The sequence below is a fragment of the Neofelis nebulosa genome, chromosome 14 (assembly GCF_028018385.1).
Source record: "Neofelis nebulosa isolate mNeoNeb1 chromosome 14, mNeoNeb1.pri, whole genome shotgun sequence".
Lineage (NCBI taxonomy): Eukaryota > Metazoa > Chordata > Mammalia > Carnivora > Felidae > Neofelis > Neofelis nebulosa.
In genome coordinates, this window is record NC_080795.1 from 41,688,596 (window position 1) to 41,702,869 (window position 14,274).

A 14,274-nucleotide genomic window follows, 5' to 3' on the forward strand; every position below is an offset into this window, starting at 1 on the left:
AGGGAGTAAGGTATGTGAGCAAAGAGTATTCTACACAGAAGGAACAGGAAGTACAAAGGCTCTGAGGTGCAAATGTACCTGATAAAAGGCCAGTGTGGTATAGCAGATGAGGGAGGAAGGGCATGGGAGGTTAGGTTAGAGGTATCTGGGCCCGAAAGGCAAGGTCTTGGAGACCAGTGCAGTCACTTTGGCTTTTACTCGGAGATGGGAAACCATTGGAAGGTTCTGAGCAGAAAAGGACATCAAAGCTTGGTCACATTTTTAAAAGATTACTCTTGATATTTATTGAGAATAGACCATATACCACCGGGATCTGAATACTAAACATTACTAAGAGACCCACCCACCACCAAGACCATTAACAAAAATAACTTTTCATGTGGAAATAATTGCACACACACAAAGGTAAGAATAGTACAAAAAATACCCATAGACCCTTTCGTTAGTATTCTGCCACACATGCTTTGTCGTTTTGTCTATATATTTCATTCTATGAATCATTTTAGAGTATCTTCACTACCCATGGCCCTTATCCCTTTAATCTTGAGTATGTATTTCACAAGTGAGAATATTCTCTTATGTAACCACAGTAATCAATTTGAGTAAATTTGGTGTTTATACAATGTTTAATCTGTCTGGTTTCCAATTTTGTCAAATGATCCAATGTCCTTTATGGCATTTTTTCCCCTTCTGTACAGGAGCCAATCTAGGATCATGTATTGCGTTAATTTTCATATCTCTAACCTTTAATTTGGAACATTTTCACAGCCTTTGTCTTTTATGACATTGACATTTTTAAAACAATACTTTTCCTTTTATTTTTTATTTTTAAAATACTTTTAAAAATTAGAATGTTTCTCATTTGGAGTTGTTTTGTTTTTTGTCATATTATGCATTCCTAGTCTAATACTACTAAGTGATGTATGTCCTTTTCAGCAAATCATAAGGAGGTATGAAATATCCATCTGTCTCTTATTGGTGATACTAATTTTGGTCACAGTCAAAATATTAATATTTTTTCCTTGTTAAATGTGAGTAGACATTTTAAGACCATGATCCTCATCAGAATTTACCTCCTAGATGGGCAACAGGTACATGAAAAGTTGCTCAATACAACTAACATCAGGGAAATGCAAATCAAAACCACAGCAAGATATCACCTCACACATGTTAGAATGACTGGAATCAAAAACACAAGAAATAACAAGCGTTGGCAAGGATGTGGAGAAAAGGGGACCCTTGTACACTGTTGGTAAGAATGTGAGCTGGTGCAGTCACCATGGAAAATAGTAAGGAGATTCTTCAAAAAATTAAAAATAGAACTACCCGGGGCGCCTGGGTGGCTCAGTCAGTTGAGCGTCCGACTTCAGCTCAGGTCACGATCTCACGGTCCGTGAGTCCGTGAGTTCGAGCCCCGCGTCGGGCTCTGGGCTGATGGCTCAGAGCCTGGAGCCTGCTTCCGATTCTGTGTCTCCCTCTCTCTCTGCCCCTCCCCCGTTCATGCTCTGTCTCTCTCTGTCTCAAAAATAAATAAAAACGTTAAAAAAAAAAAATTAAAAAAAAAAAATAGAACTACCCTATGACCCAGCAATTCCACTTCTGGATATTTATCTGAAGAAAATGAAAACACTGACTTGAAAAGATATCTGCACCCCCTTGTTCGCTGCAGCATTATTTACAGTAGCCAAGATACAGAAGCAACCTAAGTATCTGTTGATAGGTGAATGGATAAAGAAAATGTGTAAATATACATTAGAACATTTTTCAGCCATAAAAAAGAAGGAAATCTTGCCATCTGTGACAAGTTGGATGGACTTTGAGGGCATTATGCTAAATAAGTCAGACAAATATATGATCTTACTCATGTGGAATCTAAAAAACCAAAAAATTCCCAAAATTCATAGATTAGACTGGTGGTTGCAGAGATAGGGCGTGGGTGTAAGAGAAATGGGTGAAGGTGATCAAAAAGTATAAACTTCCAGTTATAAGTAAGTTATGAGGCTGTAATATATAGCATGGTGACTATATTATATATTTGAAAGTTGCTAAGAGAGTAGATCTTAAAGGTCTCATCACAAGAAGAAAAGGATTAGTAACTGCATATGCTAATGGAGACTTACTGTGGTGATCATTCACAATTCATACAGATATCAAGTTATGTTGTACACCTGAAACTAGTATATGTCAATTCTGTCTTGAAAAAAACCTTACCTCCTAGATTTAGCATGCATTGGTTACTCCTGTCTGAATCTAACAAGACCATTCTTAATCAGTAGTGGGGAGATGGTATAATAATTTTCTTTTTAAAAATTACTTTGTGAATGAATAAATTTATTTAAATGGACATACAGTAAAAGTCACTTTTTGTGGTGTTCAGTTCTATAGGTTTTGAAACGTGCGTAGAGTCATGCGTTCACCATTGTGGTCATGGAAAAAGAACAATTCCATCAACCCAAAAAATTCCCTCACGTGCCCCTTTGTAGTCAACCACTCCCCTCCCCCATAATCTTTTGCAAGTCCTTCTGGTTCCGTTATGAGTTGTGAGTGTGCACAGCATAAGATACACTACTCCTTTTTTTTCTTTTTTAGAGTTTGTGAGTGAGGGAGAGGGATCAGATGAGGGAGGGGTGTAGAGGGAGAGAGAGAGGGAGAGAGAGAGAGAATACATAAGCAGGCTCCACGCTCAGCATGGAGCCCAATGTGGGGCTTGATCCTGGGATCATGACCTGAGCCAAAATCAAGAATCAGACGCTCAGCTGACTGAGCCAGCCAGGTGCCCCTAAACTACCACTTTTTTGAGCCATAATTTCTCTATTTGTAAATGGGTATATTGGTAATGACCCTGTGGGTATGTAGTGAGGACTGAGATCAGATAATCTCTGGGACAGTACCTAGCAAAGGGCCTGGCACTCGTAGACATTTGGTAAACGTTACTTCCTTCACTGCTTCCTCTAGAAAGCCCCTGGCTCTATTTCCTAGGTTCATCTCCAGACTTACACATAATTTTACCATCACTAATCTAATGAAGATTGTTTTTCTTCTCTTATGCTTACTTTTAAAAACGTTTTTATTATGGAAAATTTTTGAATATATATAGAATTGGAGAATGTAGTATAGTAAACTTCCATAAACCCATCACCCAGCTCCACCTGTTACTAGCTCATGGCCAATCTTGATTTTTCATCTCTCTCCCCACCTACCCCATCCTCACCTCCAAGTTATTTTGAAGTAAGTCTCAGATAAATTTTTCCATCTGTAAATATTGCCATATGTATCTCTAAAAGATAACTCATTTAAAAAATAACTACAAAACCATTGTCCAACATTAAAAATTTAATAATTCCTTAGTATCATTAAACATCTAGTGTTCAGATTTTTCCTAGTTTTCTCTTTCTCTTCAAATCAGGATTCAGATAAAGTCCACATACTGCAACTGGTTGATCTATCAAATTTCTTTTAATCTAATTGTCTGCCCCCACTCTTTTTCTTGGCAATTTATTTCTAGAAGACGATCTCCTATTTTTGAATGCAGACCTTGAAAATATTGGAAGTAATTTGCAGTTTTATTTAGGAACCTCTTAATGACAAGAATTTGATTGATATATAGCTTCAAGGAAAAATTAAAACAAATATACAGAGTTAAACTTCGTTTTTGGCTGAATCATGTGGTTATGCAGTCACAAATACTGATTTTGAGACTGTGAAGGAAGAGTGCATTTATTAAGGTTTTTGAATGCTGTTTACAGGTTAAGGACTCAGTCTCTGAGAAAACAATTGGACTGATGCGAATGGAGTTTTGGAGAAAAACCGTGGATGACATATACAGTGACAACCCACCCCAGCAGCCTGTGGCCATCGAGCTGTGGAAGGTAAAAGCAAAATGCTACTTTAAAAGAATTCTTAACGTATATTCATTTTTTGAGAGACAGAGACAGAGTGTGAGTGTGGGAGGAGCAGAGAGAGAGAGGGAGACACAAAATCTGAAGCAGGCTCCAGGCTCTGTGCTGTCAGCACAGAACCCGATGTGGGGCTCGAACTCCCGGACCATGAGATCATGACCTGAGATGAAGTCAGACACTTAACCGACTGAGCCACCCAGGAGCCCCACAAAATGCTACCTTTAATTTGTGTTATTTGAGCATACTTTAAAAAAAATTATTTTTAATGTTTATTTATATTTGAGAGAGAGAGCATGTTTGGGGAAGGGGCAGAGAGATGAGACAGAATCTGAAGTAGGCTCCAGGATCTGAGCTGCAAGCTGTCAGCACAGAGCCCAATGTGGGGCTTGAACTCATGAGCAGTGAGATCATGACCTGAGCCGAAGTCAGACGTTTAACCGACTGAGCCACCCAGGCACCCCTTGAGCATACTTTTTGATGCATACAATTTGGCTAGTGGCTATGGGGAATCTATCCTGAAAAAATCTTAGGCTCATGTAATGTTCAAAGCTGTTAGTTTTGATAGGAATTTTAAATCATCTGCTAATAACCTGCACAGATCTTTGCTGAATTTCTTTATTAAAGGAAAAAAAAAAAAGAATCTGGTCCCTTTGTGTTACCAACTACTTATTTGTTTTCCACATATTTGGTTGTAGAAATTAAACACCATACATTTTAGAAAATGTTTTATTTATTTTTAAGAGAGAGAGCACGAATGGGGAAGGGATGGGGGTTGGGGGGCAGAAGATCCAAGGCAGGCTCTGAGCTGTCAGGACAGAGCCTGATGTGGGGCTCAAATCCATGAACTGTGAGATCATGACCAGAGCTGAAGTTAGATGTTCAACTACTGATCCACCCAGGCACCCCAAACCCCATACATTTTGAAGCAGTGGCAGGTTAATTGTTCTATTTGCCCAGCAGCTCCTTATTCTAGTGCTCCAATCCATTCTGTGGGCTGTAGAAAAACGCATACTGATCTTTTGTGAAGGGAGACTTGCGATCACCATTGTCCAGACACAAATGTAAAACTGCCTTGTTGCATATTCATTGATGAATTTTAAGTATTAGAGAATGGAAACTTATGGGCTGGAGAATTATTCGGACAGCTAGATGTATACAGTGAATAGTTTCACATTAAAGCAGTTATATGGATCCCTCATTCATAAACAGCCACGCAGAGTTCTGAAATGTGCTGCACCATGACTGGAGGAAGGGAATTAGGTGCGTTTTGTCACTGATCTGTGTCCCTACTGTAGTGTGATGAGTGCTAAAAGACAGGTTCTGTAATGGAGCCACGGACAGGCCTGACAGGGGTGCCCCTCTTCTCAGGTCTGTGTACCAGCAGAGGCAGGCCCCGTTCCTGGGCCCCCGACTGACTTCACAGAGCCCCAGTAAGGATGGAAAAAGCCAGGCCCCCCCAAGTCTGGGACTGAGAAGAAAAAGTGGATGGGAAGCTGTGAGTATTAGATTAGTTGTTTATCTCTGTTTACCTCACTTTAAGAACCTCAACCTTGGGGACTCCATTTAGAGAAAAATTTTCTCTAAAATCTAGAAAAACTATTCTTTTACACTCAGACATCCCCGCAGTGGGGGTTTATGCTAAGGCTTGCATCCTTAGAGATTGCTTCAAGACAAATTTATCTTGTCTTGGCCTCTCTCAAAAAAAAAAACAGAAGACCCATCTGAATTGTAGAATGTTTACACATGTGCCAATTGATCCGATTTTAATAGCTCTTTAAATGTTGATGATTGCTGTTGACCAGCTTTCTGATATGACCAGTGTTGAAGGTTAATATGAATATTTGAAAGAAGCAGGTGGTGGTCATAGCAGATGTCTTGATTGCATGTTTACCCTTCCACACTCTGTTGGAGCACATGCTTTTTGCACACTGTCCAGTAAAACTTTTCATTGGTTCTTTAGAGAGCATCAGGTTCTTTTAGAAGATTAAGTGGGGAAAGAGTGACAGTGTATTGTGCAGGGAGAACTCTTCTGCCACAGTGATTCATTAGTGCTTTTAGGATGCAAGATAATTGCATATCTATAATTACATGTGTATTTCATATGGTTTTCTCCATTTCTCTGTGTATTAATGTTAGTTGCAAGCTTGAACTTATGTTTATAGCCAAGGTTTTTATTCTGTTTGGCTTCTGTTTTAAAAATTGTTGATACTTTATTCAGCAGATTTTCAGCTGCTTATTAAATCCTTGTGTTTTTTTTTTTTTTTTACCTTGATCTCTGATTTCCTTCAGAATCAGACAGAAGAATTATATTTTATGGTCAAGGAACTATAGCTGTTATGGCTTCAGCCTTGAGTAAACAAAAATCTGACTTTCTATGGTTAAATATGTATTTAGTACTTTTATGTGCCAGGAATGGTACTTGATGGTGGTTACAAAGATCAAACATGCCTTGTGCCCCACTCAGACATGTACAAAATAGAACAAGATCAGGACTCTGTAATGACTGAGGAATCCCAACCTGATTCCTGGGACTGGGGAGAGGCCTGCAGGGAGTCCTGCCATGTAATAGCAACAGTGCTGAGAGAGCTTTGCAATCAACACTGTGCAGCTCCTTTAGCTTCTGTTAGTTCCTGGAAGGCAGAATGGGCTCTGTTCTCTGTGCTTCCAGTTAGTATCATTAGTCATTAGTACCAATGATGTCTTAGAGTCTTAGATGGAGTATAGGATATTCCTGAGACTTTGTTTCACTACCATATTTATTTTTTCTTCCCTTTTTAAAAAATTTATGTATTTTGAGAGAGAGAGAGAGAGAGGGCAGGGGAGGGGCAGAGAGAGAGGGAGAGAGAATCCCAAGCGTGCAGAGCCTCATGCTGGCTCAAACTCCTGAACTGTGAGATCATGATCTGAGCTGAAATCAAGAGTTGGACACTTAACTGACTGAGCCATCCAGGTGCCCCTGCCATATTTATTTTTTATGAAAATATATCTTACTTATTGTTGACTTGGCAAGAAAACAATGTTTTTAAAACTTATTTGGAAATAATTTCAAACTTTCAGAAAGGTTGCAAAATTTAAAACGGTACAAAGAACACTTGCATAGGGGCGCCTGGGTGGCGCAGTCGGTTAAGCGTCCGACTTCAGCCAGGTCACGATCTCGCGGTCCGTGAGTTCGAGCCCCGCGTCAGGCTCTGGGCTGATGGCTCGGAGCCTGGAGCCTGTTTCCGATTCTGTGTCTCCCTCTCTCTCTGCCCCTCCCCCGTTCATGCTCTGTCTCTCTCTGTCCCAAAAATAAATAAAAAACGTTGAAAAAAAAAAAAAATAAAAAAAATAAAAAAAAAAAAGAACACTTGCATAATCTACATCCAGATTCACCTGTTGTTAACATTTTTATCCTGTTAATGATTTGTGCAGTGCCCACATACAAGTTCATGTGTGCTCTGTGTGTGTGTGCATTTTCACACTCATAATTTTTATCTGAATCACTTGAGTATAAGTTCTATACTTCATGGCCCTTCATCCCTGAATACTTTAAGTATTTCCTAAGAATAGGGATATTCTCTTATGTTATCTGAATAGCTACTAACTTTTGTAAATTTAAGTTTGATGTAACATTTTTATATAATTTTCCATTTATATTCCACTTTTGTCAGTTTCCCCAGTAATGTCCACAATAGTATTTTCCCCTCGAGTATAGGATCCAGTCTAGGATCATGTATTAGTTGTCACGTCTTTTTCTCCTGCTTTAATCTGGAACATTTCTGTAGCTTCTATCTTCTATGACATTGATTGACTTTTTTTTTAAAAGTTCATTTTTATTTATTTTGAGAAAGATACAGAGAGCAAGCGGGGGAGGGACAGAGAGAGAGAAGGAGACAGAATCCCAACCAGGCTCCACGCTTTCAGTGCAGAGTGTGATGCAGTGCTGGAACTCATGAACTGTGAGATTATAACCTGAGCCAAAATCAAGAGTCAGACACTTGCAGTGTCTGGGTGGCTCAGTCAATTAAGTGTCCGACTTCACCTCAGGTCATGATCTCACCATTCGTGAGTTTGAGCCCCGCATCAGGCTCTGTGCTGACAGCTCAGAGCCTGGAGCCTACTTTGGATTCTGTGTCTCCCTCTCTCTCTACCCTCCCCCGATCATGCTCTGTCTGCCTCTCTCCCTCTCAAGAATAAACATTAAAAAAAATTTTTTTTTAATTATCAAAAAAAAAAAAAAAAAAAAAGAATCGGACATTTAACCAATTGAGCCACCCAGGTGCCCTGTCACTGACAGTTTTGAAGAGTATAGCCTCCTTCCCCTGCTTTTTTAGAACATTCCTCATTTGGGAATTGTCTGATGTTTTCTCATGACTAATTCAGTTTATGCATGTTTGGCCAGAATACTGCAAAGGTGATGTGTTCTTCTTAGGGTATCACATCTGTTGGCACACTTTGTCCATCTGTTCTTTGTTGGCACTGTTTTCATCACCTGGTCAAGATGTTGCTTGGGTTCCCAGTCTGTAATTATAATTCCTCTCATAAATTAATCAACTTTAAGACTATGCACATATCCTGCTCCATGTCAGTTTCTTCCTAAACTTAGCATTCATTGATGGTTCTTGTCTGGTTCAGTCTTTATTTGTTATGATTGCAAAAAGGTAATTTCCAGACTCTAGCACTCGGTCAACATTACTGGTTGGCACTTGGCATTCTAATATAAGGAAGAGCTCTCAATCTCTTGTATTTGTTTATTGATTATTGCTATGAACTCATGAATTCCTGTTGTTTTCCAGTATTTTATAATTCATTACTATATATGATTATTTTGATGTTCAAGTTGTCCCAGACTTGGATAGTGGGAGTCTTATCAAACTGGGTCCTATGTCCTTATGACATGCATCCTCATCACTTTTTGGGACACTTTGTATTTTCTGGCACAGTAAAATATTCTAGGATCACCTTGAATCTCCCCTGCCTCTGTTTCTCCAGAGTCCCGTTTCCTTCGGGGGGAGTGGAACTGGAGACCAAGATCTGGGCACTAGGTGTGCTTTTTCCTACTGGAATCTCTATTTGCTAAGATAAAACTGTACCCTACAGATTATTTTCTTTGAACTTTTAGTTACTCTTTTCGTGTTTGGAGAAGTGGTTATTTTCACTAAGTAAAATTTTTGTCCTATGGAAAAAAGTTTGTGTATAATAAATAAGCATAGAAGTCAAGATGAATCACATAACAGAAGCTTGTTATTTAATTCTTGTTTTGTTTTTATTTTTAAAGTGGAATTGTTAAATTACTAATAGCATAAGAAAAAAAGTCTAGTGGAAATGTTTTGGATGTATTATCTATACTTGGAAATGTTTTGAAATGTTTTCTAGGGACATTTTCTTTTCCCCTGATACTTTAACATAGCTATCTGGTGATAGTTATTACAAGTTTCCTTACCCAGTTTTGTATTTGGTTTGTTCATTTTCAGTCTGCTGAAGTCATTTCTAGTACTTTCTAAAAATTTACAACACTCTTGTTTTTTTCAGGCTGTCAAAAGACACAATCTGACTAAAAGATGGCTTATGAAAATCATTGATGAAAGAGTAAGTTGAAATTGCTCAAGTCGTAAGTGTTTTCTTCCTTTTTATCTGTAAGCTAATTCCTCAGGGAGGAAATGTTTTAATATGTGTGTTACATTCTGGAGGAAGGAGATTTTAGAGAACTGTCATTGTATCCATTCTCTATCATTACATGCGCTCATTTCAGCCCCCTGCCCCTGCACCTTGAGTCAGACAGGCAAACACAGGTACCTAGGCAGAGACGGGTATGCGCACCCTACCCTCACTCTACTATTTTGTTTGGTTTTTAAATGGAAATGTTTGGACTTATACAAAAGTAGAGAGAATAGTGTAATATACTTTCATGTATTTGTTACCCAGCTTTAATTAGTTATAAATACATATCCAATCTTGTTTCATCTATATTCTACCAACTCTTCTCATTAAATGCCACTGGATTATTTTATTTTATTATTATTTTTTTGCCACTGGATTATTTTAAAATAAACCAGCATATTATTATCTTGCAAATATATATTATATCTTGAAAAGATTTTTAAAAATGCTTTTAGAAAACATACCCACAATAAATGATCATACCTTAAAAAAATTACAGATAATTCCTTAATATCATCAAAACTTGAGTAGTCATACACATACCTTTATGTACACGCAATATTTGGATCTCTGTCCAGATAGTTGAGGGAATAGGAAAGTCTGATGGTTCTATTCTAGTGAATGGAATGCTATACTATGTTCTAAGAACTGAGTTCTACTTCCAACCAAGCATACAAATTACTCTCTGGCCTGGGCTAATTTATGTAATCTTTCTGACACATGGTTGGCTCAGTGTCCTCATTGGCCTGATATTTATCACATACTGTTGTCATGAAAATGTGAGTTCACTTAGTTTATTTGGATACAGACTATTAATAATCATAGGCTATAGTAATTACAAACCAAAACAGGAGATAACGACTTGAGCATTTAAAAGAAATAGTTGTTGGGGCACCTGGGTGGCTCAGTCAGTTAAGTGTCCGACTGTGGCTCAGGTCATAATCTCGTGGTTCACAGGTTCAAGCCCCACATCAGGCTCTGTGCTGACAGCTCAGAGCCTGGAGCCTGCTTTGTGGATTCTGTCTCCCTCTCTCTCTCTGGCCCTCCCCTGCTCATACTCTGTCTCTCTCAAAAATAGATAAAGCCTTTAAAAATAAATAAATAAAAGAAATAGTTGTTGGCCTGCAGAGTTAATTAGCACTAAGAAGATCTATTTTTCAGGTGTTTTCTGTTTTTATGAGGTAAAGACAATTAGAAAAATCAAGGCAGAGATAACTTTTTGGTTTAATGGAAAATAACATTTGGCATTTGTAGGGAAGGATATTTAAGAGTAAAAGACTAGGCTCAAGTCTCCCACATTGATCTTTAGATTTAGTGCAATTCCTATAAAAACTCCAGCTGCCTTGTTGCAAAAATTAACAAGCTGATCCTGAAATCCATATGGAAACACCAGAGACCCAGAATCGCTAAAGCAATCCTGCTAAAGAAGAAAGCTCCAAAGTTATAGTAATCAAACTGTGGATTATTGGCACAGCATAGGCATATAGATCAATGGAACAGAATTGAAAGTCCAGAAATAAACCCATAAATTTATAGTTGATTTTTTTGATAGGGGTGTGAAGATAATCCAATGGGTAAAGAATAGCCTTTTCAACAAATAACATCAGGACGACTAGATATCTGCATGCAAAGAATGAATTTGGATTCCTATCTAACACCATATGAAAAAACTAACTCAAAATAGGTCAAACACCTAATGTAACACCTAAATGTAAGAGTTAAAACTATAAAACACTTAGGAGAAAACATAGATATAAATCTTTGTGACTTCAGGTTAGGCAGTGATTTCTTAGATACAATATCAAAAGGATAAGCAATAAAAGAAAAAGCAGGTAATTGGACTTAAACAAAATTAAAAATTTCAAGAAAGTGAGAAGGCAGTCCATGGAATTGGAGAAAGTATTTGCAAGTTATATATATATATATATATATATATATATATATATATATATATATATATATATATATTTGATAAGGAATAAGTACCTAGAATATGTAAAACTCTTAAAACTCAACAATAAAAAGACAGATCACCCAATTTAAAAATGGGGAAAGGATTTGAGTAAACATTTCTGCAAGGGAGATCTACCTATGACCAGTAAGCACCTAAAAGGATGCTCAACATCTTTTCATTATGGAAATGTGAATCAAAACCAGAATAAATTACTCCTTTACACTCATCAGGATGGCTATAATAAAAATATGAACAATAATGAGTGTTGGTGAGGATATAGATAAATTAGAAACTTTCATACGTTGCTGATGGGAATGTGAAATGGTATAGCTGCTTTGGAAAAAATTTGGCAGTTCTTCAGAAAGTTAAACATAGAGTTACCAAAGACCCAGCAGTATCACTCCTATATTTATACCCAAGAAATGAAAACATGTGTCTGCACAAAATCTGTAACAAATGTTCACAGCAGCATTATTCATAGTAGTCCAAAAGTGGGAACAACCCATAGTCTACCAGTGAGTGAATAAAAACATAGTGTGGTATATCCATACAATGGAATATTATTAATACTTTCTCCAGTTAAAAAGAATCAGGTACTGATATGTGCTCCAACATGGATGACCCTTAAAAATGTGCTAACTGAAAGAAGCCAGATACAAAAAACTACATATTGTATCACTGCATTTTTATAAAATGTCCTGAGCAAACAAATCCATGGAGACAGAAAGTAGGTGAGTGGTTTGTTGGGGGATGAGAGAAGGAAGAAGTGGGAAGTGACTGCTTAATGGATACAGGGTTTCTCTTTGAGGCGGGAAAACAGTATGAGATTAGATAGTGGTGATGGTTGTACAACTTTGTGAATATACTGAAAACCACTGAATTGTACATTTTAAAAGGGTACATTTTACAGTATGTGAATTATGACTCAATTTTTAAAAAATGTAAAAGATTGGACATAATTTTTTCCCCTGGGATCATTGCTAGTGCCATTTTCTTCTGATTAAAAAATAAAGAGGAAGGGGTATATTTCCTTGGCAGTAGGGTCTTTGTGGATGTATTATTATAAAAGTGGCTAGATGTTCTTCGCCTGAGATTTACATTTTTCGGTTTCTGGAATATAGTGTGATCAGGTAAAGTAATCACCCCCGTTACTTTATGGAGCTTGGTTTCTTTGGGGTAGGTCCTGGTTATGATCTCCTTTCCTTTTCTACGCACCTTTTCTTTATTAAAAACATGGGCTTAACAGTTAAGATGTATAGATTTGAATCCTATCCCCACCATTTACTAGCTATGTGACCTGTGGCTCCATTTCCTCATCTGCAACATGGAAAAAGCATTAATTCTTTATTTTTTGGGGGGGGGGGAGGTTTCTAGGATTAAAAAGATAATGTCTAAAGTGCTTAAGTCAGAGCTCAGTTAAGTCAGTGTCTCATGATTCCTTGGGCTTTTGAAGGAATTAAAAATTAAGCTAACCCCATGTCTGGGGTGATTTGTGCATTGAGATTATTCCCAAGGTATTATTTTGAGGGGTGATTTGTAATTACTGAATGTGTAGGACTTTAATATTTTAATTTTATTTTAATCTTATCGTGTACTAAACAATATATACTAATTATTTTTATTCTTTATTAATTCTTCAGGGCAAAAAAATGGTGCTTTTCTTTATAAAATATTGATAATTCATCAAACTTTATTTGCATTTTGTTTGACTATAGGAAAAAAATTTGGATGACAAACCATATCGTAATATCCAGGAACTGGAAAACTATGCTGAAAACACTCAGAGCTCTCTTCTTTATTTAACACTAGAAATATTGGGTAAGTCATTTTTCCAGTTTTATAATTCTGTTTTCAAAGAAAATACCTCTCAGACTTCACTCTTTCATAATCTGACAGTCTAATTGGTTTAACACGAAGGTTTTCTTCACACCATCTGTAAAGGAATGTTTTTTTGTTTGTTTTTCTTTAGCAGAAAGGGGAATACATATATCTTTCTTTGGAGTGCAGACTAATCAAAATACTCAGGCTCTCATAAAAGTACTTTAGCTACCTCATGGGAATGCTGTAATTAATAATCTGGTAATTACAGGTGATTTTTCTTTTTCAAGTGTCTCCTACAATTTGGAAGACCTGGGGCCTGACTCTTCCTTCCCTGTCAATAAAACTTCCCCGTGTAAAAAAAATAAAAAGTAGAAAATATAAAACTGAGTTTCTCAAAGTTCTTGCAAGACTTTTCTTTCTCTGTCCTCTTAAAAATCAATAAAACAAACAAATTTAGATGATCCTTTTCCTCATCTACTTTGTTTTAAGTTGGTGAGGTCTTATTGTAATGAGGAGATTGTTTGGATCAAGGACAATACCCTCTCTTTTGAAGAAGGTAATATATCTTTATGTCACCCTAAAAGAGTAACACAAGTCCCTATTGAGATTCCCAGGCTCATTCCGCCTGCATGCCCGGTGACATGTTTGCCAACACAATGAAAGGAGGGAGCAAAGAGCAGACGGTTTGTCAAGCGTATACTTAAAATGAGGTCATATGGAAATTGCATTGAGGAGAAGAAATGGAAGACTTGTAATGTTTTTCCAAGATAGCTGATTAAAATTCCAAATGTGTTCTCAGTGTTCTGTAGTCTGAGGAAAACACTTTCATTTAAAAGTTGAGGTTCAGAAACCTGTTCAGTGGTAAACAGCTTGTCTTTGTGCCCAGTTTTGCTCACATAAGTCTTGTTTTTCAGATATAACACACAAGATAAACACCTACTTTTACATGTTTAGGTGATT

The 14,274-nt window shown here is 37.3% G+C and overlaps 2 protein-coding genes across 9 annotated transcripts in view; one reads left to right on the plus strand and one right to left on the minus strand.

Annotated features, from left to right (window-relative positions):
• Nucleotides 1-14,274, minus strand: part of TP53INP1 (tumor protein p53 inducible nuclear protein 1) — a 156,585-nt gene that overhangs the window by 107,655 nt on the left and 34,656 nt on the right. The gene's annotated exons all lie outside the window — the stretch shown is intronic.
• The window catches only part of NDUFAF6 (NADH:ubiquinone oxidoreductase complex assembly factor 6), a 31,224-nt gene that overhangs the window by 9,064 nt on the left and 7,886 nt on the right, over nt 1-14,274 (plus strand). For 5 of the 8 annotated variants that reach the window (XM_058698613.1, XM_058698618.1, XM_058698620.1 and 2 more), the window contains 3 exons: nt 3,747-3,869; nt 9,411-9,467; nt 13,209-13,311. In XM_058698613.1, the coding sequence (XP_058554596.1) occupies nt 3,747-3,869; nt 9,411-9,467; nt 13,209-13,311 (283 nt within the window). Of the gene's footprint in view, nt 1-3,746; nt 3,870-5,267; nt 5,395-9,410; nt 9,468-13,208; nt 13,312-14,274 lie in introns of all 8 variants that reach the window. The other 3 variants (XM_058698616.1, XM_058698615.1, XM_058698614.1) reach the window with 1 other exon arrangement.